This window comes from Panulirus ornatus, chromosome 11 (assembly GCF_036320965.1).
Source record: "Panulirus ornatus isolate Po-2019 chromosome 11, ASM3632096v1, whole genome shotgun sequence".
In the NCBI taxonomy this organism is placed as follows: domain Eukaryota; kingdom Metazoa; phylum Arthropoda; class Malacostraca; order Decapoda; family Palinuridae; genus Panulirus; species Panulirus ornatus.
In genome coordinates, this window is record NC_092234.1 from 34,774,180 (window position 1) to 34,793,201 (window position 19,022).

A 19,022-nucleotide genomic window follows, 5' to 3' on the forward strand; every position below is an offset into this window, starting at 1 on the left:
CATGCATTCCATCAATCCTCAGGGACTTCACCATGTACCATACTTATAATGAATACCCTAACCAAATCAACAAGACAGTTATCTCCTTTTTCAAGAAGTTCAACTGTTATGCCATCCACTCAAGTTGCCTTGTCCCATTTCATATTATGCAAGGCTTTCATCATCTCTTTCTTCACCAAACCAATTGCCATGACTCTCATTTTGCATACCTTCCCAGCCCAAACAGCCTCCATCTGTCACCCTACCATCAAATACATCCAACAATCCTTCAAAATACTCCCTCCATCTCCACTTCACTTCATTACTGCCTGTCACCATGGCCCCTTCAACAATAATCCCATTTGTTCTCCAGTTTTTCACACTATTAACCTTCATCCAAAGCATCTTTTTCTACCTAAAGTTTACTGATATTCTCATTTGCCCTCATTTCAGCCCCTGCACCTACCTCTTGACCTCCTGCTGCTTTCTCTTGTAAATCTCCCAATCCTTTGCACTCCTTCCCAGTAAGTACTGCCCATACATCTCTTTTCTCTTTCACTAATAACTTCATCTTCTCATCACTCACTACCCTTTCTCATCTGCCCACCTTCCACATGCTACAAACTTTTCTTGCACATGCCAGCAGTGCTTTCCTAAATACCTCTCAATCTTTATTCACTCCTCTAGCTTCTTTTGCTATTCCACATTCTATCTCTTTTGATATTTCTTCACATAAATCTCTTTTCCTAGCTCACCTAATTTCACCACCATCTTCTCACTTACATAATTTCCTTATTTCTGAAAACCTTTATAAGTCTTCACTTTTGCCCAACCTGATAATGATCAGACATCCCACAACTGCTCTTTTCAGCACTTTTACATCCAAGAGTCTCTCTTTTGTGCAATTATCAATCAGTATGTAATCCAATATTGCTTGTATCCTATCTTTCCTACTTACGTATATTTCTCTTTGCAAATTACATACTCACAATCACCAGTCCTTTTTCAAGGACTCCACAAGCTGTTCACCATTTCCTTTCAATTTACTGAATACCCCACATCCTCCAATCATACCCTCAACTGTCACATTACTCACTTTCACATTTAAGTCACCCATCACTTATAACTAATCTCTTGCATTAAATCTACTGACACTTTCAGTCGTCTGCTCACAAAGCAATTGCCATCCTTCAACATCCTTCTTGTGGCTAGATAAATAAGCAATAATAGTAGATCAATAAGGAATAATAGTCATCCATTTATCATAACTAAATTTCATTCTTATCCACATCAACCGAGAACACACATTTTTACACTTTTCTTACATTCCCACAACTGCTGCTTCACCAGAAGTGCTACTGCTTCCTTGATCTTGCTGTTTCACTAACCCCTAACTTAACCCTGAAAACATTCCCAAACCATTATTCTCTTTACCCTTGAACTATGTTTCACTGAGAGACAGAACACCCAAGCTCTTTCCTTAATTATGCTTTTATCTTTCCTTCCTTTTCATCTTGGTTACATCTAATCACATTCAGAAAGCCCAACCTCAGCCTTTGAGAAGGATGAGCACTCCTAGCCTGACTCCTCCTTTTGTTCTGTCTTTTAGAAACTGAAACACAAGTATAGAGGGTTTCTAGCCCACAGCTCTGACCCCTCTTAGTCACCTTCTACATAATGCAAGGAATCCATGGGTAGATTTCTTTCTTCCCTATCCCCAGGTATGTATGATTGTTTCCTAAAATTTTGACCAATGCACACTTACAGTTCACTATATTGTTAATACTCCTAAAGAAAAAAAGATCCATGAGATGAAAATACAATGATTTAGTATAAATTATGTCAGTATGTGATCTAAATAAATCATGTGCGGCCCAGTGTCCAGAATTGAGCACGTCGATGACATCATCTCTGTGGTGGTTTCTGACTGACCAAAAGCAGGCCCATAACATGCAAGCTACCACTACCTATTTGACAAAACTTCAACAGATGGAGATTCCAACTTTCCCATAAAAAAAAAATCCTATGTTTAGAGTCACCATTACTTAACTCTACAACAGTATTACTCTAAATCCTTTGGCATACTTCTCCACCTCTGTGGTCCAATACAGGTTCCTTAGACCCTTACTTGCCATCTTGACCCTTTCTTTCAACACCTCAAGCCATACACTCATTACTTATGACTGGATTTTTGTTTATAAGGCTTCCTTGATTTATCCCTCATTTAGAAGCAAATTCTAATTCTACATCAATGAAATACTTGAGATACTACATCAAAAACATCCTAGTTACACTAAAAAGTAAAACATCATGCAAAAGTTCTTACTATAAGCATCATCGCAGAGGGTGATATGATAAAGCTGGCCAACATGTGGTGTTGTGAGGAAGACAGATGCCCCAACTTTACGTGCCAGGCCAGGAGGAAGTAACGGGTGAGACAATCGACGAGGAGTTGAAAAACAACCTTCTGAGGACATAGGTACAAGATACAAATAAGAAAGGATACATTTCTATCAGCAAGTCATAAAAGCAAAATTTTTAATCATTTTTTTTCAAGGACCAACATTCAAGGAAATGGCAAATATGCAATCAACTGAGGCTTATTTCTGTAAATACATGTGAATTATATCACTCTATTTATATCTAACCCATCTACCAGCATTTGCATTTGAACTTTACAATTACTATCCATGAAAACATTAACAAAGGTAGAGTATGAAAATACACTGCAAGCTCAGATTCTAATGTATGCGATTTCTAGCTTGATTAAAGTCATGTGGTTATCCATCTTGAACCCACTCAGCAGTGAATGCAATCTGCACTTTAAATGTAGATTGGATGAGGTAGCACAATTAGACTTTGTGCTGATTTCTTTAAAGAATGAAGGCTATCTTGGACCAAATACACAGATATTTTATGTTACCCAAAGCAATTTGGAAAATTATCACATTCATGGAAAAATGTAAATCAAAACTGAACAGCATTTCTATCCCACACACAGTGGCCCATGACATACCTATACAACTACAAATCCTAATGAAAATTTTAAACACAGAATATGTTACACGATTTTCAGAAAATTATTGAAGCCATTAATAGCCAATAACAATAATTTTTACTTTCTAAAAGGGGAAACAGAAGAAGGAGTCATGCAGGGAGTGCTCATCCTCCTTGAAGGCTGAGATTGGGGTGTCTAAATGTGTGAATATAACCAAGATGAGAAAAAAGGAGAGATAGGTAGTATGTTTGGGGAAAGGAACCTGGATGTTTTGGCTCTGAGTGAAACAAAGCTCAAGGGTAAAGGGGAAGAGTGTTTTGGAAATGTCTTGGGAGTAAAGTCAGGAGTTGGTGAGTGAACAAGAGGAAAGGAAGGAGTAGCACTACTCTTGAAGCATGAGTTGTGGGAGTATGTGATAGAGTGTAAGAAAGTAAACTCTAGATTGATATAGGTAAAACTGAATGTGGATGGAGAGAGATGGGTGATTATTGGTGCCTATGCACCTGGTCATGAAAAGAAAGATCATGAGAGGCAAGTGTTTTGGGAGCAGCTGAGTGAGTGTGTTAGCAGCTTTGATGAACAAGACCATGTTATAGAGATGGGTGATTTGAATGCAAAGGTGAGTACTGTAGCAGTTGAGGGTAAACTGGTGTACATGGGGTGTTCAGAATTGTAAATGGAAATGGTGAGGAGCTTGTTGATTTGTGTGCTGAAAAGGGACTGGTGATTGGGAGCTATACATAAGCATACATATGTAAGTAGGAGAGATGGGCAGAGAGCGTTATTGGATTACGTGTTAATTGGTGTTAATTGAGAGGCATGGGAAAGAGAGACTTCTGGATGTTAATATGCTCAGAGGTGCAACTGGAGGGATTTTTTTTTTTTATTTTTTTTTTTATTTTTTTATACTTTGTCGCTGTCTCCCGCGTTTGCGAGGTAGCGCAAGGAAACAGACGAAAGAAATGGCCCAACCCCCCCCATACACATGTACATACACACGTCCACACACGGAAATATACATACCTACACAGCTTTCCATGGTTTACCCCGGACGCTTCACATGCCTTGATTCAATCCACTGACAGCACGTCAACCCCTGTATACCACATCGCTCCAATTCACTCTATTCCTTGCCCTCCTTTCACCCTCCTGCATGTTCAGGCCCCGATCACACAAAATCCTTTTCACTCCATCTTTCCACCTCCAATTTGGTCTCCCTCTTCTCCTCGTTCCCTCCACCTCCGACACATATATCCTCTTGGTCAATCTTTCCTCACTCATTCTCTCCATGTGCCCAAACCATTTCAAAACACCCTCTTCTGCTCTCTCAACCACGCTCTTTTTATTTCCACACATCTCTCTTACCCTTACGTTACTTACTCGATCAAACCACCTCACACCACACATTGTCCTCAAACATCTCATTTCCAGCACATCCATCCTCCTGCGCACAACTCTATCCATAGCCCACGCCTCGCAACCATACAACATTGTTGGAACTACTATTCCTTCAAACATACCCATTTTTGCTTTCCAGGATAATGTTCTCGACTTCCACACATTTTTCAAGGCTCCCAAAATTTTCGCCCCCTCCCCCACCCTATGATCCACTTCCGCTTCCATGGTTCCATCCGCTGACAGATCCACTCCCAGATATCTAAAACACTTCACTTCCTCCAGTTTTTCACCATTCAAACTCACCTCCCAATTGACTTGACCCTCAACCCTACTGTACCTAATAACCTTGCTCTTATTCACATTTACTCTTAACTTTCTTCTTCCACACACTTTACCAAACTCCGTCACCAGCTTCTGCAGTTTCTCACATGAATCCGCCACCAGCGCTGTATCATCAGCGAACAACAACTGACTCACTTCCCAAGCTCTCTCATCCCCAACAGACTTCATACTTGCCCCTCTTTCCAAGACTCTTGCATTTACCTCCCTAACAACCCCATCCATAAACAAATTAAACAACCATGGAGACATCACACACCCCTGCCGCAAACCTACATTCACTGAGAACCAATCACTTTCCTCTCTTCCTACACGTACACATGCCTTACATCCTCGATAAAAACTTTTCACTGCTTCTAACAACTTGCCTCCCACACCATATATTCTTAATACCTTCCACAGAGCATCTCTATCAACTCTATCATATGCCTTCTCCAGATCCATAAATGCTACATACAAATCCATTTGCTTTTCTAAGTATTTCTCACATACATTCCTCAAAGCAAACACCTGATCCACACATCCTCTACCACTTCTGAAACCACACTGCTCTTCCCCTGGAGGGATGTCTGATCATTATCTTGTGGAGGCAAAGGTGAAGATTTGTAGATGTTTTCAGAAAAGAAGAGAAAATGTTGGGGTGAAGAGAGTAGAGAAAGTGAGCTTGGAAAGGAGACTTGTGTGAGGAAGTTCCAGGAGAGATTGAGTGCAGAATGGCAAAAGATGAGAGCAAATGACATAAGGAGAGTGGGGCAGGAATGGGATGAATTTTGGGAAGAAGTGATGGCTTGCACAAAATATGTTTGCGGCATGAGAAAAGTGGGAGGTGGGCAGATTAGAAAGGGTAGGGTGGTGGGACGGAGAAGTAAGATTGTTAGTGAAAGAGAAGAAAGTGGCATTTGGACGATTTTTGCAGGGAAGTAGTGCAAATGACTGGGAGATTATAAAAGAAAGTGGCAGGAAGTCAAGAGAAAGGTGCAAGAGGTAAAAAAGAGGGCAAATGAGAGTTGGGGTGAGAGTATCGTCAAATTTTTGAGAGAATAAAAGATGTTTTGGAAGGAGGCGAATAAAGTGCCTAAGACAAGAGAACAAATGGAAACATCAGTGAAGGGTCTAATGGGGAGGTAATAACAAGTAGTGGTGGAGTGAGGAGATGGAGTGAGTATTTTGAAGGTTTGTTGAATGTGTTTGATGATAGAGTGGCAGATATAGGGTGTTTTGGTCAAGGTGGTGTGAGAGGTGAGAGGGGTCAGGGAGAATGGTTTGGTAAACAGTGAAGAGGAAGATAAAAGCCAGCAAGGTGGTGGGTCTAGATGGTATTGCAGTGGAATTCATAAAAAAAAGGGGGCGACTGTGTTGTTGACTGGTTGGTAAGAATATTCACTATATGTATAGTTCATGGTGAAGTGCCTGAGGATTGGCAGAATGCATGCATAGTGCCATTGTACAAAGGCAAAGGGGATAAAGATGAATGTTCAAATTACAGAGGTATAAGTTTGTTAAGTATTCCTGGGAAATTATATGGGTGGGTACTGATTGAAAGGGTAAAGGCATGTACAGAGCATCAGATTGGGGAAGAGCAGTGTGGAGAATGCATAGGATAGGGTTGATAAAGATGCTTTGTGGGAGGTATTAAGAGTATATGGCATGGAAGATAAGTTGCTAGAAGCAGTGAAAAGTTTTTACCATGGACATAAGGCATGTGTACAAGTAAGAGAGGAAGGTGAAGGATTCCCAGTGAATGTCGCTTTGTGGCAGAGACGTGAGATGTCTCCACGGTTGTTAATTTGTTTATAGATGGGGTAGTTAGGGAGGTGAATGCAGGAGTTTTAGAGGGAGGGGCAAGTAAGCAGTCTGTTGTGGATGAGAGGGCTTGGGAAGTGAGTCAGGTGTTGTTTGTTCGCTGATGATGCAGCGCTGGTGGCTGATTTAGGTGAGAAACTGCAGAGTTTGGTGACGGAGTTTGGTAAAGTGTGTGAAAGAAGAAAGCTGAGAGTAAATGTGAATAAGAGCAAGGTTATTAGGTTCAGTAGGGTTGAGGGACAAGTTATTTGGGAGGTAAGTCTGAATGGAGAAAAACTGAAGGAAGTGAAGTGTTTTAGATATCTGGGAGTAGATTTAGCAGTGGATGGAACCATGGAAGTGTAAGTGTGTCACAGGGTGGGGGAGAGGGCGAAGGTTCTGGGAGCATTGAAGAATGTGCAGAAGGTGAGAACGTTATCTCGGAGAGCAAAAATGGGTATGTCTGAAGGAATAGTGGTTCCAACAATGTTATATGGTTGTGAGGCATGGGCCTTAGATAGGGTTGTGTGGAGAAGGGTGGATGTGTTAGAAATGAGATGTCTGAATACAACATTTGGTGTGAGGCAGTTTGATCAAGTAAGTAATGAAAGGGTAAGAGAGATGTGTGGTAATAAAATGAGTGTGGTTGAGAGAGCAGAAGAGGGTGTGTTGAAATGGTTTGGTCATATGGAGAGAATTAGAGAGGAAAGACTGACAAAGAGGATATATGTGTCAGAGGTAAAGGGAATGAGGAGAAGTAGGAGACCAAATTGGAGGTGGAAGGACGGAGTGAAAAAGATTTTGAGCGATTGGGGCCTGAACATCCAGGAGGGTGGAAGGCATGCAAGGAATAGAGTGAATTGGAATGATGCAGTATAATGGGTCGATGTGCTGTCAATGGATTGAACCAGAGCATGTGAAATGTCTGGGGTAAACCATGGAAAGTTTTATGGGGTCTAGATGTGGAAAGGGAGCTGTGCTTTTGGTGCATTACACATGACATCTAGAAACTAAGTGTGAACGAATGTGGCCTTTTTTGTCTTTTCCTAGTGCTACCTAGCTTTGGGGGGGGGGATGCTATTTCATGTGTGGCGGGGTGGCGATGGGAATGTAATAAGGAAGCAAGTATGAATATGTACATGTGTATATATATGTATATGTCTGTGTATGTATCTGTATGTATACATTGAAATGTATAGATATGTTTATGTGCATGTCTGGGGGTTTATGCATATACATGTGTATGTGGGTGGGATGGGCCATTCTTTTGTCTACTTCCTTGTGCTACCTCACTAACGTGGGAGATGGCGATTAAGTATAATAATAATAATAAATAACAATATTGGGAGGTGAGTTTGAATGGAGAAAAACTGGAGGAAGTGAAGTGTTTTAGATATCTGGGAGTGGATCTGGCAGCGGATGGAACCATGAAAGCGGAAGTGGATCATAGGGTGGGGGAGGGGGCGAAAATTCTGGGAGCCTTGAAGAATGTGTGGAAGTCGAGAACATTATCTCGGAAAGCAAAAATGGGTATGTTTGAAGGAATAGTGGTTCCAACAATGTTGTATGGTTGCGAGGCGTGGGCTATGGATAGAGTTGTGCGCAGGAAGGATGGATGTGCTGGAAATGAGATGTTTGAGGACAATGTGTGGTGTGAGGTGGTTTGATCGAGTAAGTAACGTAAGGGTAAGAGAGATGTGTGGAAATAAAAAGAGCGTGGTTGAGAGAGCAAAAGAGGGTGTTTTGAAATGGTTTGGGCACATGGAGAGAATGAGTGAGGAAAGATTGACCAAGAGGATATATGTGTCGGAGGTGGAGGGAACGAGGAGAAGAGGGAGACCAAATTGGAGGTGGAAAGATGGAGTGAAAAAGAATTTGTGTGATCGGGGCCTGAACATGCAGGAGGGTGAAAGGAGGGCAAGGAATAGAGTGAACTGGAGCGATGTGGTATACCGGGGTTGACGTGCTGTCGGTGGATGGAATCAAGGCATGTGAAGCGTCTGGGGTAAACCATGGAAAGCTGTGTAGGTATGCATATTTGCGTGTGTGGATGTATGTATATACATGTGTATGGGGGTGGGTTGGGCCATTTCTTTCGTCTGTTTCCTTGCGCTACCTCACAAACGCAGGAGACAGCGACAAAAAAAAAAAAAAAAAAAAAAAAAAAAATAATAATATTAAAATTTTAATAAGTCTATTTGTAAAAATCAATGACACAGAAACTGTATAACGAAATCACAGCACCCACCTTTTTTTCCTGCCTCTGATTCATACACAGCCATAAGCTTGAGGTTGGAGAATGGGATATCAGGATCATTGTTGTGATCAGCTCTGCGATGAATAAGAGTCACTGCCTCAAATACATTTGTTGGCATTTTTTGAAGGGAGGAGCTCCCACTCAGCAGTTTAAGGCGAACACTGGAACACCGGGAGGAACTGCAAGGATATATCAAATATGCAAATTTTGTACAAGACATTTCTCTCTGTATCTGAACATCATTCAAACCAGAAAGACCCATACCTTAAGACATGTCTTACAATAAAACATGAAAATGAAACTTGCTTTCAAATTAATCATCCACTAATCACAAGTCAGTCAGTTAAATGCACCATTCATGCACTTGGTTTCATAACTATGGGTTAACCCCTTCTTCCTAAATCATCAGCAGACAACAAATTACCAAGTTCTTCACTCAGTTGCTCAGCATGTCTTCATGACCCAGCAACAAGGATGGGCGAGTTGGCAACTATGTATCTCCACTACTGGCAAGTTGTGCAAGCACAGAAAGACGTTCCTCTAATATAAACCAAACATTTTGAGCTTCAACATGAATCATGGAGGCCTTTGCTTTATTTACAAAGCCATCAGATTTCACTGGGGCTATCACTCACTAGTATTGCTGTGTATGTTATTTTCTGCTCAATATTATCCTATCTGTACAAAAACAGAGCTAAAGTGTTTAATTCATTTGTCTATCTATTGTGTTCCATATTACATATACATGAATATGGGTCTGAATAATATAACCTAATATTGTATCAAATATGAGATGTGCAAATAAATCAGATATCAAGATTATCAACATTATGATGTTTGTATAACTAAATGATCCATATACTGTAAGCTCATCAATGACAACAGAGAAGGACTAGTAATGAAAAGTAGTTAGTGAATGTACTTAATATTTTCCTAACAATAGAAAACAGCAAACCTTAATTTGAAACCTATATGAGATTCTAGGGCCCCATCTCCAATGTGAAATAATTTCCCATAGATTGAATGAATGAATGACATCCTCCTTTGGCATCCATATATTTCATTAAATGAGAAAAAGTTGGGTCCTACTCCTTTCTGATCACTGCACAGTTTAGCCCATAATGCCAGTCACAAAATATTTCAAGGATATATGAATAAATGAGGGTACTGACCCTTAACTACAAAGATTGTATGGCCATTTTCCTAACACTTTAAGTGCTAGTATTGTATAAAAAAAAAAAAGTAGTAGTAAGAATGCTATTACATACAGATATCCCTTGCTAACCACTGAGGTTACATTCCTGAAAGACCCCATGGTCGGTAAAACCCAGACTGGCAAGGTTTAAGGCATATGGGCACTAGGGGGGGTAGCAGGAGTGCCTCTCGAGAGACGTACCATATGTCGTTTAATGAATACTTCAATGTCAGAAATAAGAATGTCATATTTAAAAAACTACATGCTTATTTCATGAAAGTAAAAAGAAATGATGTACAAAAACTGCAAAGTAATAATATGATGGCAGTGTCATCCCTGATGCTAAGCCTCCATAAAGCAGCCAGAGAACTATGTCACAAAAAGAGGCTGCCTTGATGCTCAGCCTAGCTACACTACCTGGTTATGACACTCTTCTATCCTCCTCTTAGCAATGTCAACCTGCTGGGCTGGACTACAAGAAGCCCACAGCCATGTGATAATTGACCAATGTGTGACATGAACTTGGTGGTGCCATAGAGAACTGTGGATATTCAAAATTTGATGGTGTGGTTGGTAAAATGCAATACATTTTTCTAAGACTGTACACTCAAATCCAAGGTAGGCTAGGGACCTCTAATATGGTTTTATTATTCCCATCATTCTTTGAATTTGCAAGTGCACTCTGAGGCAGCAACTACCTTTTATGTCAGAAGCAGCAATACTTATGCATGCTGTGTGTTAACTGCAGTTTTGATAAACTACTGGAAAATTCCTTAAAGATCATTATCCACACACAACTCTAGTGCAAATATGCACCACACACTTCCAATCCAAGCCCATTTATTGTAAATCTATCTATCTATCTATCTCTATCTCTGACACCTGTTCTGCCAAGACAAAACAATTATCCATAAGTGGTGAACTTCAGTGCTGCTTCTTAATCTTTAGTGCCTAACCCTTAACAGTGTTTCCAGAGGCTCCTACCTAATGTTCCTACCATCTACTTCTACATAATATGTCTAACTAATGTTCCTACCAAATGTTCCAACCTACTATTTCTACCTAATGCTTCTGCCTTACCTACTACCTTGCCTACTACTTCTATCTAATGTTTCACCTAATGTTCCTGCCTACTATTTCTATCTACTGCTCCTACTGTTTTGACAAAAGGTAAGGCTAGCATATAGTGCAAACCACAGTTAAATTTAGAGATACCAAGGCTAAGTTGTGAGTTAAATGTTGTCAAGTGTTATGTATGCCAAGGAGAGATTGTATGTTTGTAGACAAAATGCCAGCAGTCCATGTGTGGGTGAGGCAGAAAGAAAAGACAGCTATCTGGATCAGAAGAGTGTTACTTAACAACCACTGAAATTCTGCCTCACTACACAGCCATCAATACCCCTAACAATACCCAGTATAAATATTTGAAATTTTGTAGGGACACCTAAATTAGCCAACTAATGTCTTTGAATACATCTGGAGACCATAAAGATTGATTTTGAATACAACCATCCTCCAATTAACAGGGCAAGTATATTCTTGAAAAACTGACTTATACGAAATTCTGGATATTGAGTCTACCTTCCCACTGAATTCTGTCATATAATGGGATATACAATCCTACTTAAGAATGAAGAAAATCTTTTAATTACATATATGACTGAAGTTCAATAACATTTTAACAAATTAGTCTTTAATACATGTTAGAAAGAATATATGTTTGTTGTTTCCTGCTTTAACAAGGTAGCATAAGGAACAGACACCAGAGCCTTGAATAAAAAGTCCTCAATGAATTTCCTCAGGTCCTATCTTTTGAAAAGTAATAACAGAAAAGAAGAATTGCAGCTTCTCTTCCCATTCCTGTCCTCACTCAACTTTTATAACAAACAGGAGGTATGTGAGTGGTTTCCTTTCTCTCCTATCCCCAGGAATATAATGATAATGATAACAATAATAATAATAATAATAATAATGGTGACTGAGTTTGGTAAAGTGTGTGAAAGAAGAAAGTTAAGAGTAAATGTGAATAAGCGCAAGGTTATTAGGTACAGTAGAGTTGAGGGACAAGTCAACTGGGAGGTAAGTTTCTTTGAATGGAGAAAAACTGGGGGAAGTGAGTATTTTAGATATCTGGGAGTGGATTTGGCAGCAGATGGAACCATGGAAGCGGAAGTCAATCATAGGGTGGGGAAGGGGATGAAAGTTCTGAGAGCGTTGAAGAATGTGTGGAAGTCGAGAACATTATCTCGGAAAGCAAATATGGGTTTGTTTGAAGGAATAGTGGTACCAACAATGTTATATGGTTGTGAGGCATGGGCTATGGATAGTTGTGTGGAGGACTCGGGTGGATGTGCTGGAAATGAGATGTTTGAGGACAATATGTGGTGTGAGGTGGTTTGATCGAATAAGTAATGAAAGGGTAAGAGAGATGTGTGGTAATAAAAGGAGTGTGGTTGAGAGAGCAGAAGAGGGTGTTTTGAAATGGTTTGGTCACATGGAGAGAATGAGTGAGGAAAGATTGACATAGAGGATATATGTGTCAGAGGTGGAGGGAACAAGGAGAAGTGGGAGACCAAACTGGAGGTGGAAAGATGGAGTGAAAAAGATTTTGAGTGATCAGGGCATGAACATGCAGGAGGGTGAAAGGCGTGCAAGGAATAGAGTGAATTGGAACGATGTGGTATACTGGGGTCAACAAGCTGTCAATGGACTGAACCAGGGCATGTGAAGCGTCTAGGGTATACCATGGAAAGTTCTGTGGGGCCTGTGGTTTTGGTACATTATTACATGACAGCTAGAGACTGAGTGTGAACGACTGTGGCCTTTGTTGTCTTTTCCTAGCACTACCTCGTGCACATGAGGGGGAGGGGGTTGTTATTTCATGTGTGGTGGGGTGGCAATGGGAATGAATAAGGGCAGACAATATGAATTACGTACATGCTGCCAAATCCACTCCCAGATATCTAAAACACTTCATATGGATAGAGTTGTGCGAAGGAGGGTGGATGTGCTGGAAATGAGATGTTTGAGGACAATGTGTGGTGTGAGGTGGTTTGATCGAGTAAGTAATGTAAGGGTAAGAGAGATGTGTGGAAATAAAAAGAGCATGGTTGACAGAGCAGAAGAGGGTGTTTTGAAATGGTTTGGGCACATGGAGAGAATGAGTGAGGAAAGATTGACCAAGAGGATATATGTGTCGGAGGTGGAGGGAACGAGGAGAAGTGGGAGACCAAATTGGAGGTGGAAAGATGGAGTGAAAAAGATTTTGTGTGATCGGGGCCTGAACATGCAGGAGGGTGAAAGGAGGGCAAGGAATAGAGTGAATTGGATCGATGTGGTATACCGGGGTTGACGTGCTGTCAGTGGATTGAATCAAGGCATGTGAAGCGTCTGGGGTAAACCATGGAAAGTTGTGTAAGGCCTGGATGTGGAAAGGGAGCTGTGGTTTCGGGCATTATTGCGTGGCAGCTATAGACTGAGTGTGAACGAATGGGGCCTTTGTTGTCTTTTCCTAGTGCTACCTCGCACACATGAGGGGGGAGGGGGAAGGTATTCCATGTGTGGCGAGGTGGCGATGGGAGTGAATGGGGGCAGACAGTGTGAATTGTGTGCATGGGTATATATGTATGTGTCTGTGTATGTATATATATGTGTACATTGAGATGTATAGGTATGTATATTTGCGTGTGTGGACGTGTGTGTGTGTATACATTGTGTATAGGGGTGGGTTGGGCCATTTCTTTCATTTGTTTCCTTGTGCTACCTCGCAAACGCGGGAGACAGCGACAAAGCAAAATAAATAAATATAAATGGTTTCAAAAGACCACATCCTGATTCAACTGTTGACACAAAGGAAAGCAAGAATAGCAATAAGTGTGAACATGGTTGGATAAACTGCTGATGGGCAAGCATCCACAGTTTCAGCAGCAGTAGTGGGTGGATAAATGTTCTCTTCCAATTTTCTGATTTATATGTCATCATGCGAGAACTTCTGCCTCAGTCCCACCCATTTCTATCTGTATAATATTTTTGTACTTTTCAAAAGAAGATTCAGTTTTGCTACATTTTGTACTAATGAAATAGTTCAGAAAAAGCCAAGCCAGAAAAAATAACATACTGACTTTGTTTCATGCTTTTACACAGTTTCCTGTGTTAGCAAGGAAGAGCCAGGAACAAGTGAAGAAAGGCTGCATTTGCTCACATCCATTTTATAGCTGTTATGTACAATGTATCAAAAAAAAGCCCCCCTGTCTACAACCAGACCCCTTAAACTTTTCCATGGTTTTCCCTGGTAACTTCAAATGCCCTGATTCATTTTAATGACAGCACAACACCCCCTGTATACCATATCATTCCTATTCATTCTATCCTCTGCATACCTTTCACCTCCTGCATGTTCAGACCCCCCTAACGTCAAAATATTTTTCACTCTATCCTTTCATCACCAATTTGGTCACCCCCTTCTTTTCCCCTCCACTTCAGACACATACATCCTCTTTGTCAACCTATCCTCGCACATTCTTTCTATATGTCCAAAGTATCTCAGCACATCCTCTTCAGTTCTCTCAGTCACACTCTTCTCTCTTACCCTTCAATTATTTACTCAATCAATCCATCTCATACCATGTATTTCATTTTCAACACATCCACCTCCTCTGTACATCCTCATTTATAGCCCATGCCTCACATCCATACAACATCATTGGAACTACCATACCTTCAAACATACCCATTTTTGCCCTCCCAGATAATGACCTCTTTCTATACATGCCTCAATGCTCCTAGAACCTTCACCCCTTCAAATTTTCTTCACTGAATCTCACAACCCAACTAACCCATCTATAAGAGTTTCACAAGTGGTCAGGAGACAGCTGATATACCCCATTACAAAATTATTCAACAAATCTCTATCAGATGCCAACTTACTGGAAACTAGCAAATGCCACTCCTTAATATAAAAAAGGAGACAATAAATGTGCCTTGAACTACTGCCCAATTAGCCTTATGTCAGAGTTAGGTAAAATAAAGGAAAATATAAAAGTCACATTTCTGAAACAAAATCATATCGGACAACCAACACCATTTCTACAATAGAAGATTCTTTCTGACAAATTTTCTGGAATTCTTTAATGTTATTTATCAGAACTGGGACAAAAAATCACTGTTTGATACGTCTAGATTTCCAAAAGGCTTTCGATAAAGTACCTCACAAGAGACTTTTACATAAATTCATAGCACACACAATTGGTGGAGAACTCTGCACATAGATCAGAGACTGGCTTACCAGGAAAAAGCAGCGTGTAGTATTAAACAACGAAGCCTTGGATTGGCTAGATGTAACATGTGGTGTCCAACAGGGGTCAGTCCTAGGCCCAATTCTTTTGTAATATACATTAATGACCTAGAACTCAGTTTCATATCTATGATTGACAAATTTGTTGCTGATGATACTCTTTTCATCTTCCTTTCACTTCCTCCTTTGAATCAGCAACTCCCTTTCCTAACTTCTCACATTAACATTTCCACTCTTACATCCACCTCTTTCCTTTTTGACCTCCTTACAGTACAATTTCTCATTTTCTGTAAACTTTTCAGTCAACATTTTCCAAAATCTTCATCTATGCTTTCCTTGCTCCCTCTTTCAGCTTCCTAACATTTCACTTACACATCTTACATTCTTCCATCCTGCTTTGCTGAACTTCCACCGGTAAACCTTACACATCTTCCCTTCTCCTTTGCTGATTTTCCACTGGTGCATTCCTTTCAAGCAATCTACCACATGCCTTTTTCTTCTCTTCTGTTGCATCTATAATCTCATCCGTCCCCCATACATTTTTCTTTTTATTCCTATACCTCAAAACCTTGTATCCAACTACAAGTTCAACAAACTTTAATAGCCTTTCTCTATACACTTTAAACATCACATTTACAAATGAATTCATCCCTACATTTACTGCACCTCCATCTAATCTTTGGGTCACCCTTTCAAACTCCTCCCTCTATTCTTTCTAATTCATCTTCTCATTTACCACCACTTTTACCTCTCCATTCTTCCTTATACCATACCTCCACTTCTTCCTGATCCTCACCTCCACAAGAATTGCTGAATGGTCAGAGTCTTCAAAGAATCCTCCTACAAGTCTTGCATCTAGCCTTTCTCAATCTTTAATCCCCTGCTACAGAGCAAAGAGTCTTCAAAGAATCCTCCTACAAGTCTTGCATCTAGTCTTTCTCAACCTTTCATCCCCTGCCATATAGGCAATCAAGCCCTTTTGTTCTTCTCTTCCATTATTTCTCCTACAAGTATACCTGTGGATCACCTTGTGCTGAAAAAGGGTGTTTGCAAGGAATAAAACCTTCTCAGCACAGTCATGAACAAGATAACTTTCATTCTCATTTACTCCAAGCAGTCCCAAATTACCTACCATCTCGCCAATTTCATTACTTCCACCTTTGCATTCACATCAGACATTAGAACAATCTTTCTCTCTTTCTCCTGAATCCCCTTCAGTAAAATAGTGTTTTCATGTCTAGTCTCTTCTTTGCTTTCATCTCTAATGAATGAAGGGTCATTTTAGTGGTTATGTGTTTTGTCATTATATTTGCTGCGGCGGGAGGATCCTTCAAAAAAAGGGTGCTGATGTGGGAGGCAGAGGTAAGTTTTCTTTCTTTTTTCTGGTGCGTGCGTGCGTGCATGTGTGCGTGTGTGTGTGTGTGTGTGTGTGTGTGTGTGTGTGTGTGTGTGTGTGTGTGTGTGTGTGTGTGTGCTGCGTGCGTGTGTGTGTTAATTACGGAGTGGTTTGGGTAAGAATGGTCTTGTGCTGGTGCAAAGAAATGAGTGCCAAGCATGTTAAGATGGGACTGAATTGGGAGGATCTGTGTTTCATGGTATAGTTGCTGTGCATTTGTTGCTGCTTGGCAGCAAATGATTGTTCTTGAGAACACTATTTTATATTGTTTCCAGGTTTGTTACATTTGTTTTTGAGAGAGTAAAAGACCAGGGAGGGGAGTTAGTTTGTACTTTTGTGTTGATGTTTTTGGCATAAGAAATAAATGTTTTGTGTGTCTAATGTAATGCCTGGAATGGTTTGATTTTGTTCAGTGAGAATAACTGTACTTAGATATCTAAGGTGACTGGGGGAGGGGAGCTGGATTCATATCTAACTCAGGTTAAAAGAGTGACTGAAGACTTAGAAGGAGATGCAGACATTCTTCTCAGAATTAGCCATTAATATTTGCATACATGTGGAAATTTCCAATATATTTCACCATGTTTAAGATGTAATCCAAAACTGACCCATCACACTCCTAAGATATGCTTCACCCACAAAAGTACTGACTGCAATGAAAATTGTCTTCCCTCCAGCCTGAAAAATACTAAGATTATTTGATATGAAAAAGAGCCATTTAAACAACCAGAGACAATTAAACCAAGCGAAGCAACATATAAGTGAGACATGACCATCTAACCCTCTGAATTCTGTCTAAGGATATCTTAGTTAGATCAATGCAATATGAACGATATGGTTCCTACAAAGTAAAAATCAAGGTGAACTTTAAAAAATCTAAATATAAAAAAAAGCACTTAAAACTTTAAAGCAAATACAGACCAAACTGATAGAGAAGAAGTCTGTTAACATCCAGAAACATAAGGAATTATTCAGGGCTGCCCTCAAAGCAGAAGTACAGGGTGCAGCTCTGAGCTGTGCCATAAATTTTCAGTACAAATAGGAAACAACTGGCCCTCTGTTAACCCCATCTAGACCTCCATGCCATCAGACATACACTCATCTGAGAGTGCACTCCATAGACATGCGCTTTCTTCAACAACGAAAAAGGTATTCAAAATATCACACGAACCTTGATGCTCAAGATGCCACTTCCATATTGAAGACACTGAACACCTACTCCTCAAATGCCTCACTCACTCCACCAAATCAAACACACAAAATCACCACAACTCATAACTTATAGTTCTGGCTGATGCACATGGCTGTTTCCCTTGGCACAGCTGGAGCTCAATGAAAGGGAATCCTGAAGCAAGAGTAATGAAAATATGGCACAAGTAATACCACCATCCAAATGAGAGTGGAAGCAAAGAAATATGACTCTTTTGCTATAAATGGGAGCAGAGCTCAGATTAATGAGTTCAGTGATGTATGAACAAAGAAATCAATAACAAACAAATAACACAATTTACCAACGTATAGGCAAAATCAACATTAATATAAAGTTTGTTATTACTAATTCACTGTGTTCTATCAGGATTCATTTACAAGCATTATGGAAATCATTAAAATTCAACCATTCCTTTGTGTATTCCTGTGTGTGAGACCCAAAAGAAATACTCAAAGGCATTACAAAATCACACATTTCATACAGGTTGTTTTACAATTATCAGCACAAAACTAAGAAAAAATTATTCAATTGTACAAAACTGAGGTTGTCTAACCTGACAGGACCAATAGTTTCACCAGGCTCAGCTACTGGCCCACATTGTGCAGCTCCAACTAAGGAAGGAAACAACAGAAAGCGTGGGTCGTCAGTTGGACGTTTCCTTCCATAAGACAGTGTTGGAACCCAAGTCAATTCTCCTAAGTCCACATAGTCATCAGAGTCTCGCACAGATACCCAACATTCCTGAAAAATATCAGTATGATACAATAAAAAGTACCCTTCTTGTTTTAGGCACTAAAAAACAAAACAAAAAGTTTACTGTACTGCTTTTACACTGAAAAATTAGCATGCTAGCAAATGCAGAGAGCTGCTTCAATGTTACAACATATGTACTTTTCTACAGTTATAAAGAAATGGGGTTAATGATGAACATTTGCCAAAATCTTTATTTTCTTTATACAATGTTTCCTACCCCTTACAACTAGGATGATAAAGTATGGCCTGTTCCATTTAAATGGATGGTGCAACACGTCCAGACATATAATCATGTGAGGTGAGCGATTTCTCTACATATATATATATATATATATATATATATATATATATATATATATATATATATATATATATATAGATCATAGGGTGGGGGAGGGGGCGAAAATCCTGGGAGCCTTGAA

At 40.0% G+C, this 19,022-nt stretch overlaps 1 protein-coding gene across 6 annotated transcripts in view; it reads right to left on the reverse strand.

The window, feature by feature from the left end:
- Window positions 1-19,022, reverse strand: part of LOC139751395 (BLOC-2 complex member HPS3) — a 186,387-nt gene that overhangs the window by 102,601 nt on the left and 64,764 nt on the right. For 4 of the 6 annotated variants that reach the window (XM_071666775.1, XM_071666774.1, XM_071666779.1 and 1 more), the window contains 3 exons: window positions 18,401-18,588; window positions 8,745-8,932; window positions 2,306-2,446 (listed from right to left, as the gene is read on the reverse strand). In XM_071666775.1, the coding sequence (XP_071522876.1) occupies window positions 2,306-2,446; window positions 8,745-8,932; window positions 18,401-18,588 (517 nt within the window). The remainder of the gene's footprint in view (window positions 1-2,305; window positions 2,447-8,744; window positions 8,933-18,400; window positions 18,589-19,022) is intronic. The other 2 variants (XM_071666777.1, XM_071666776.1) reach the window with 1 other exon arrangement.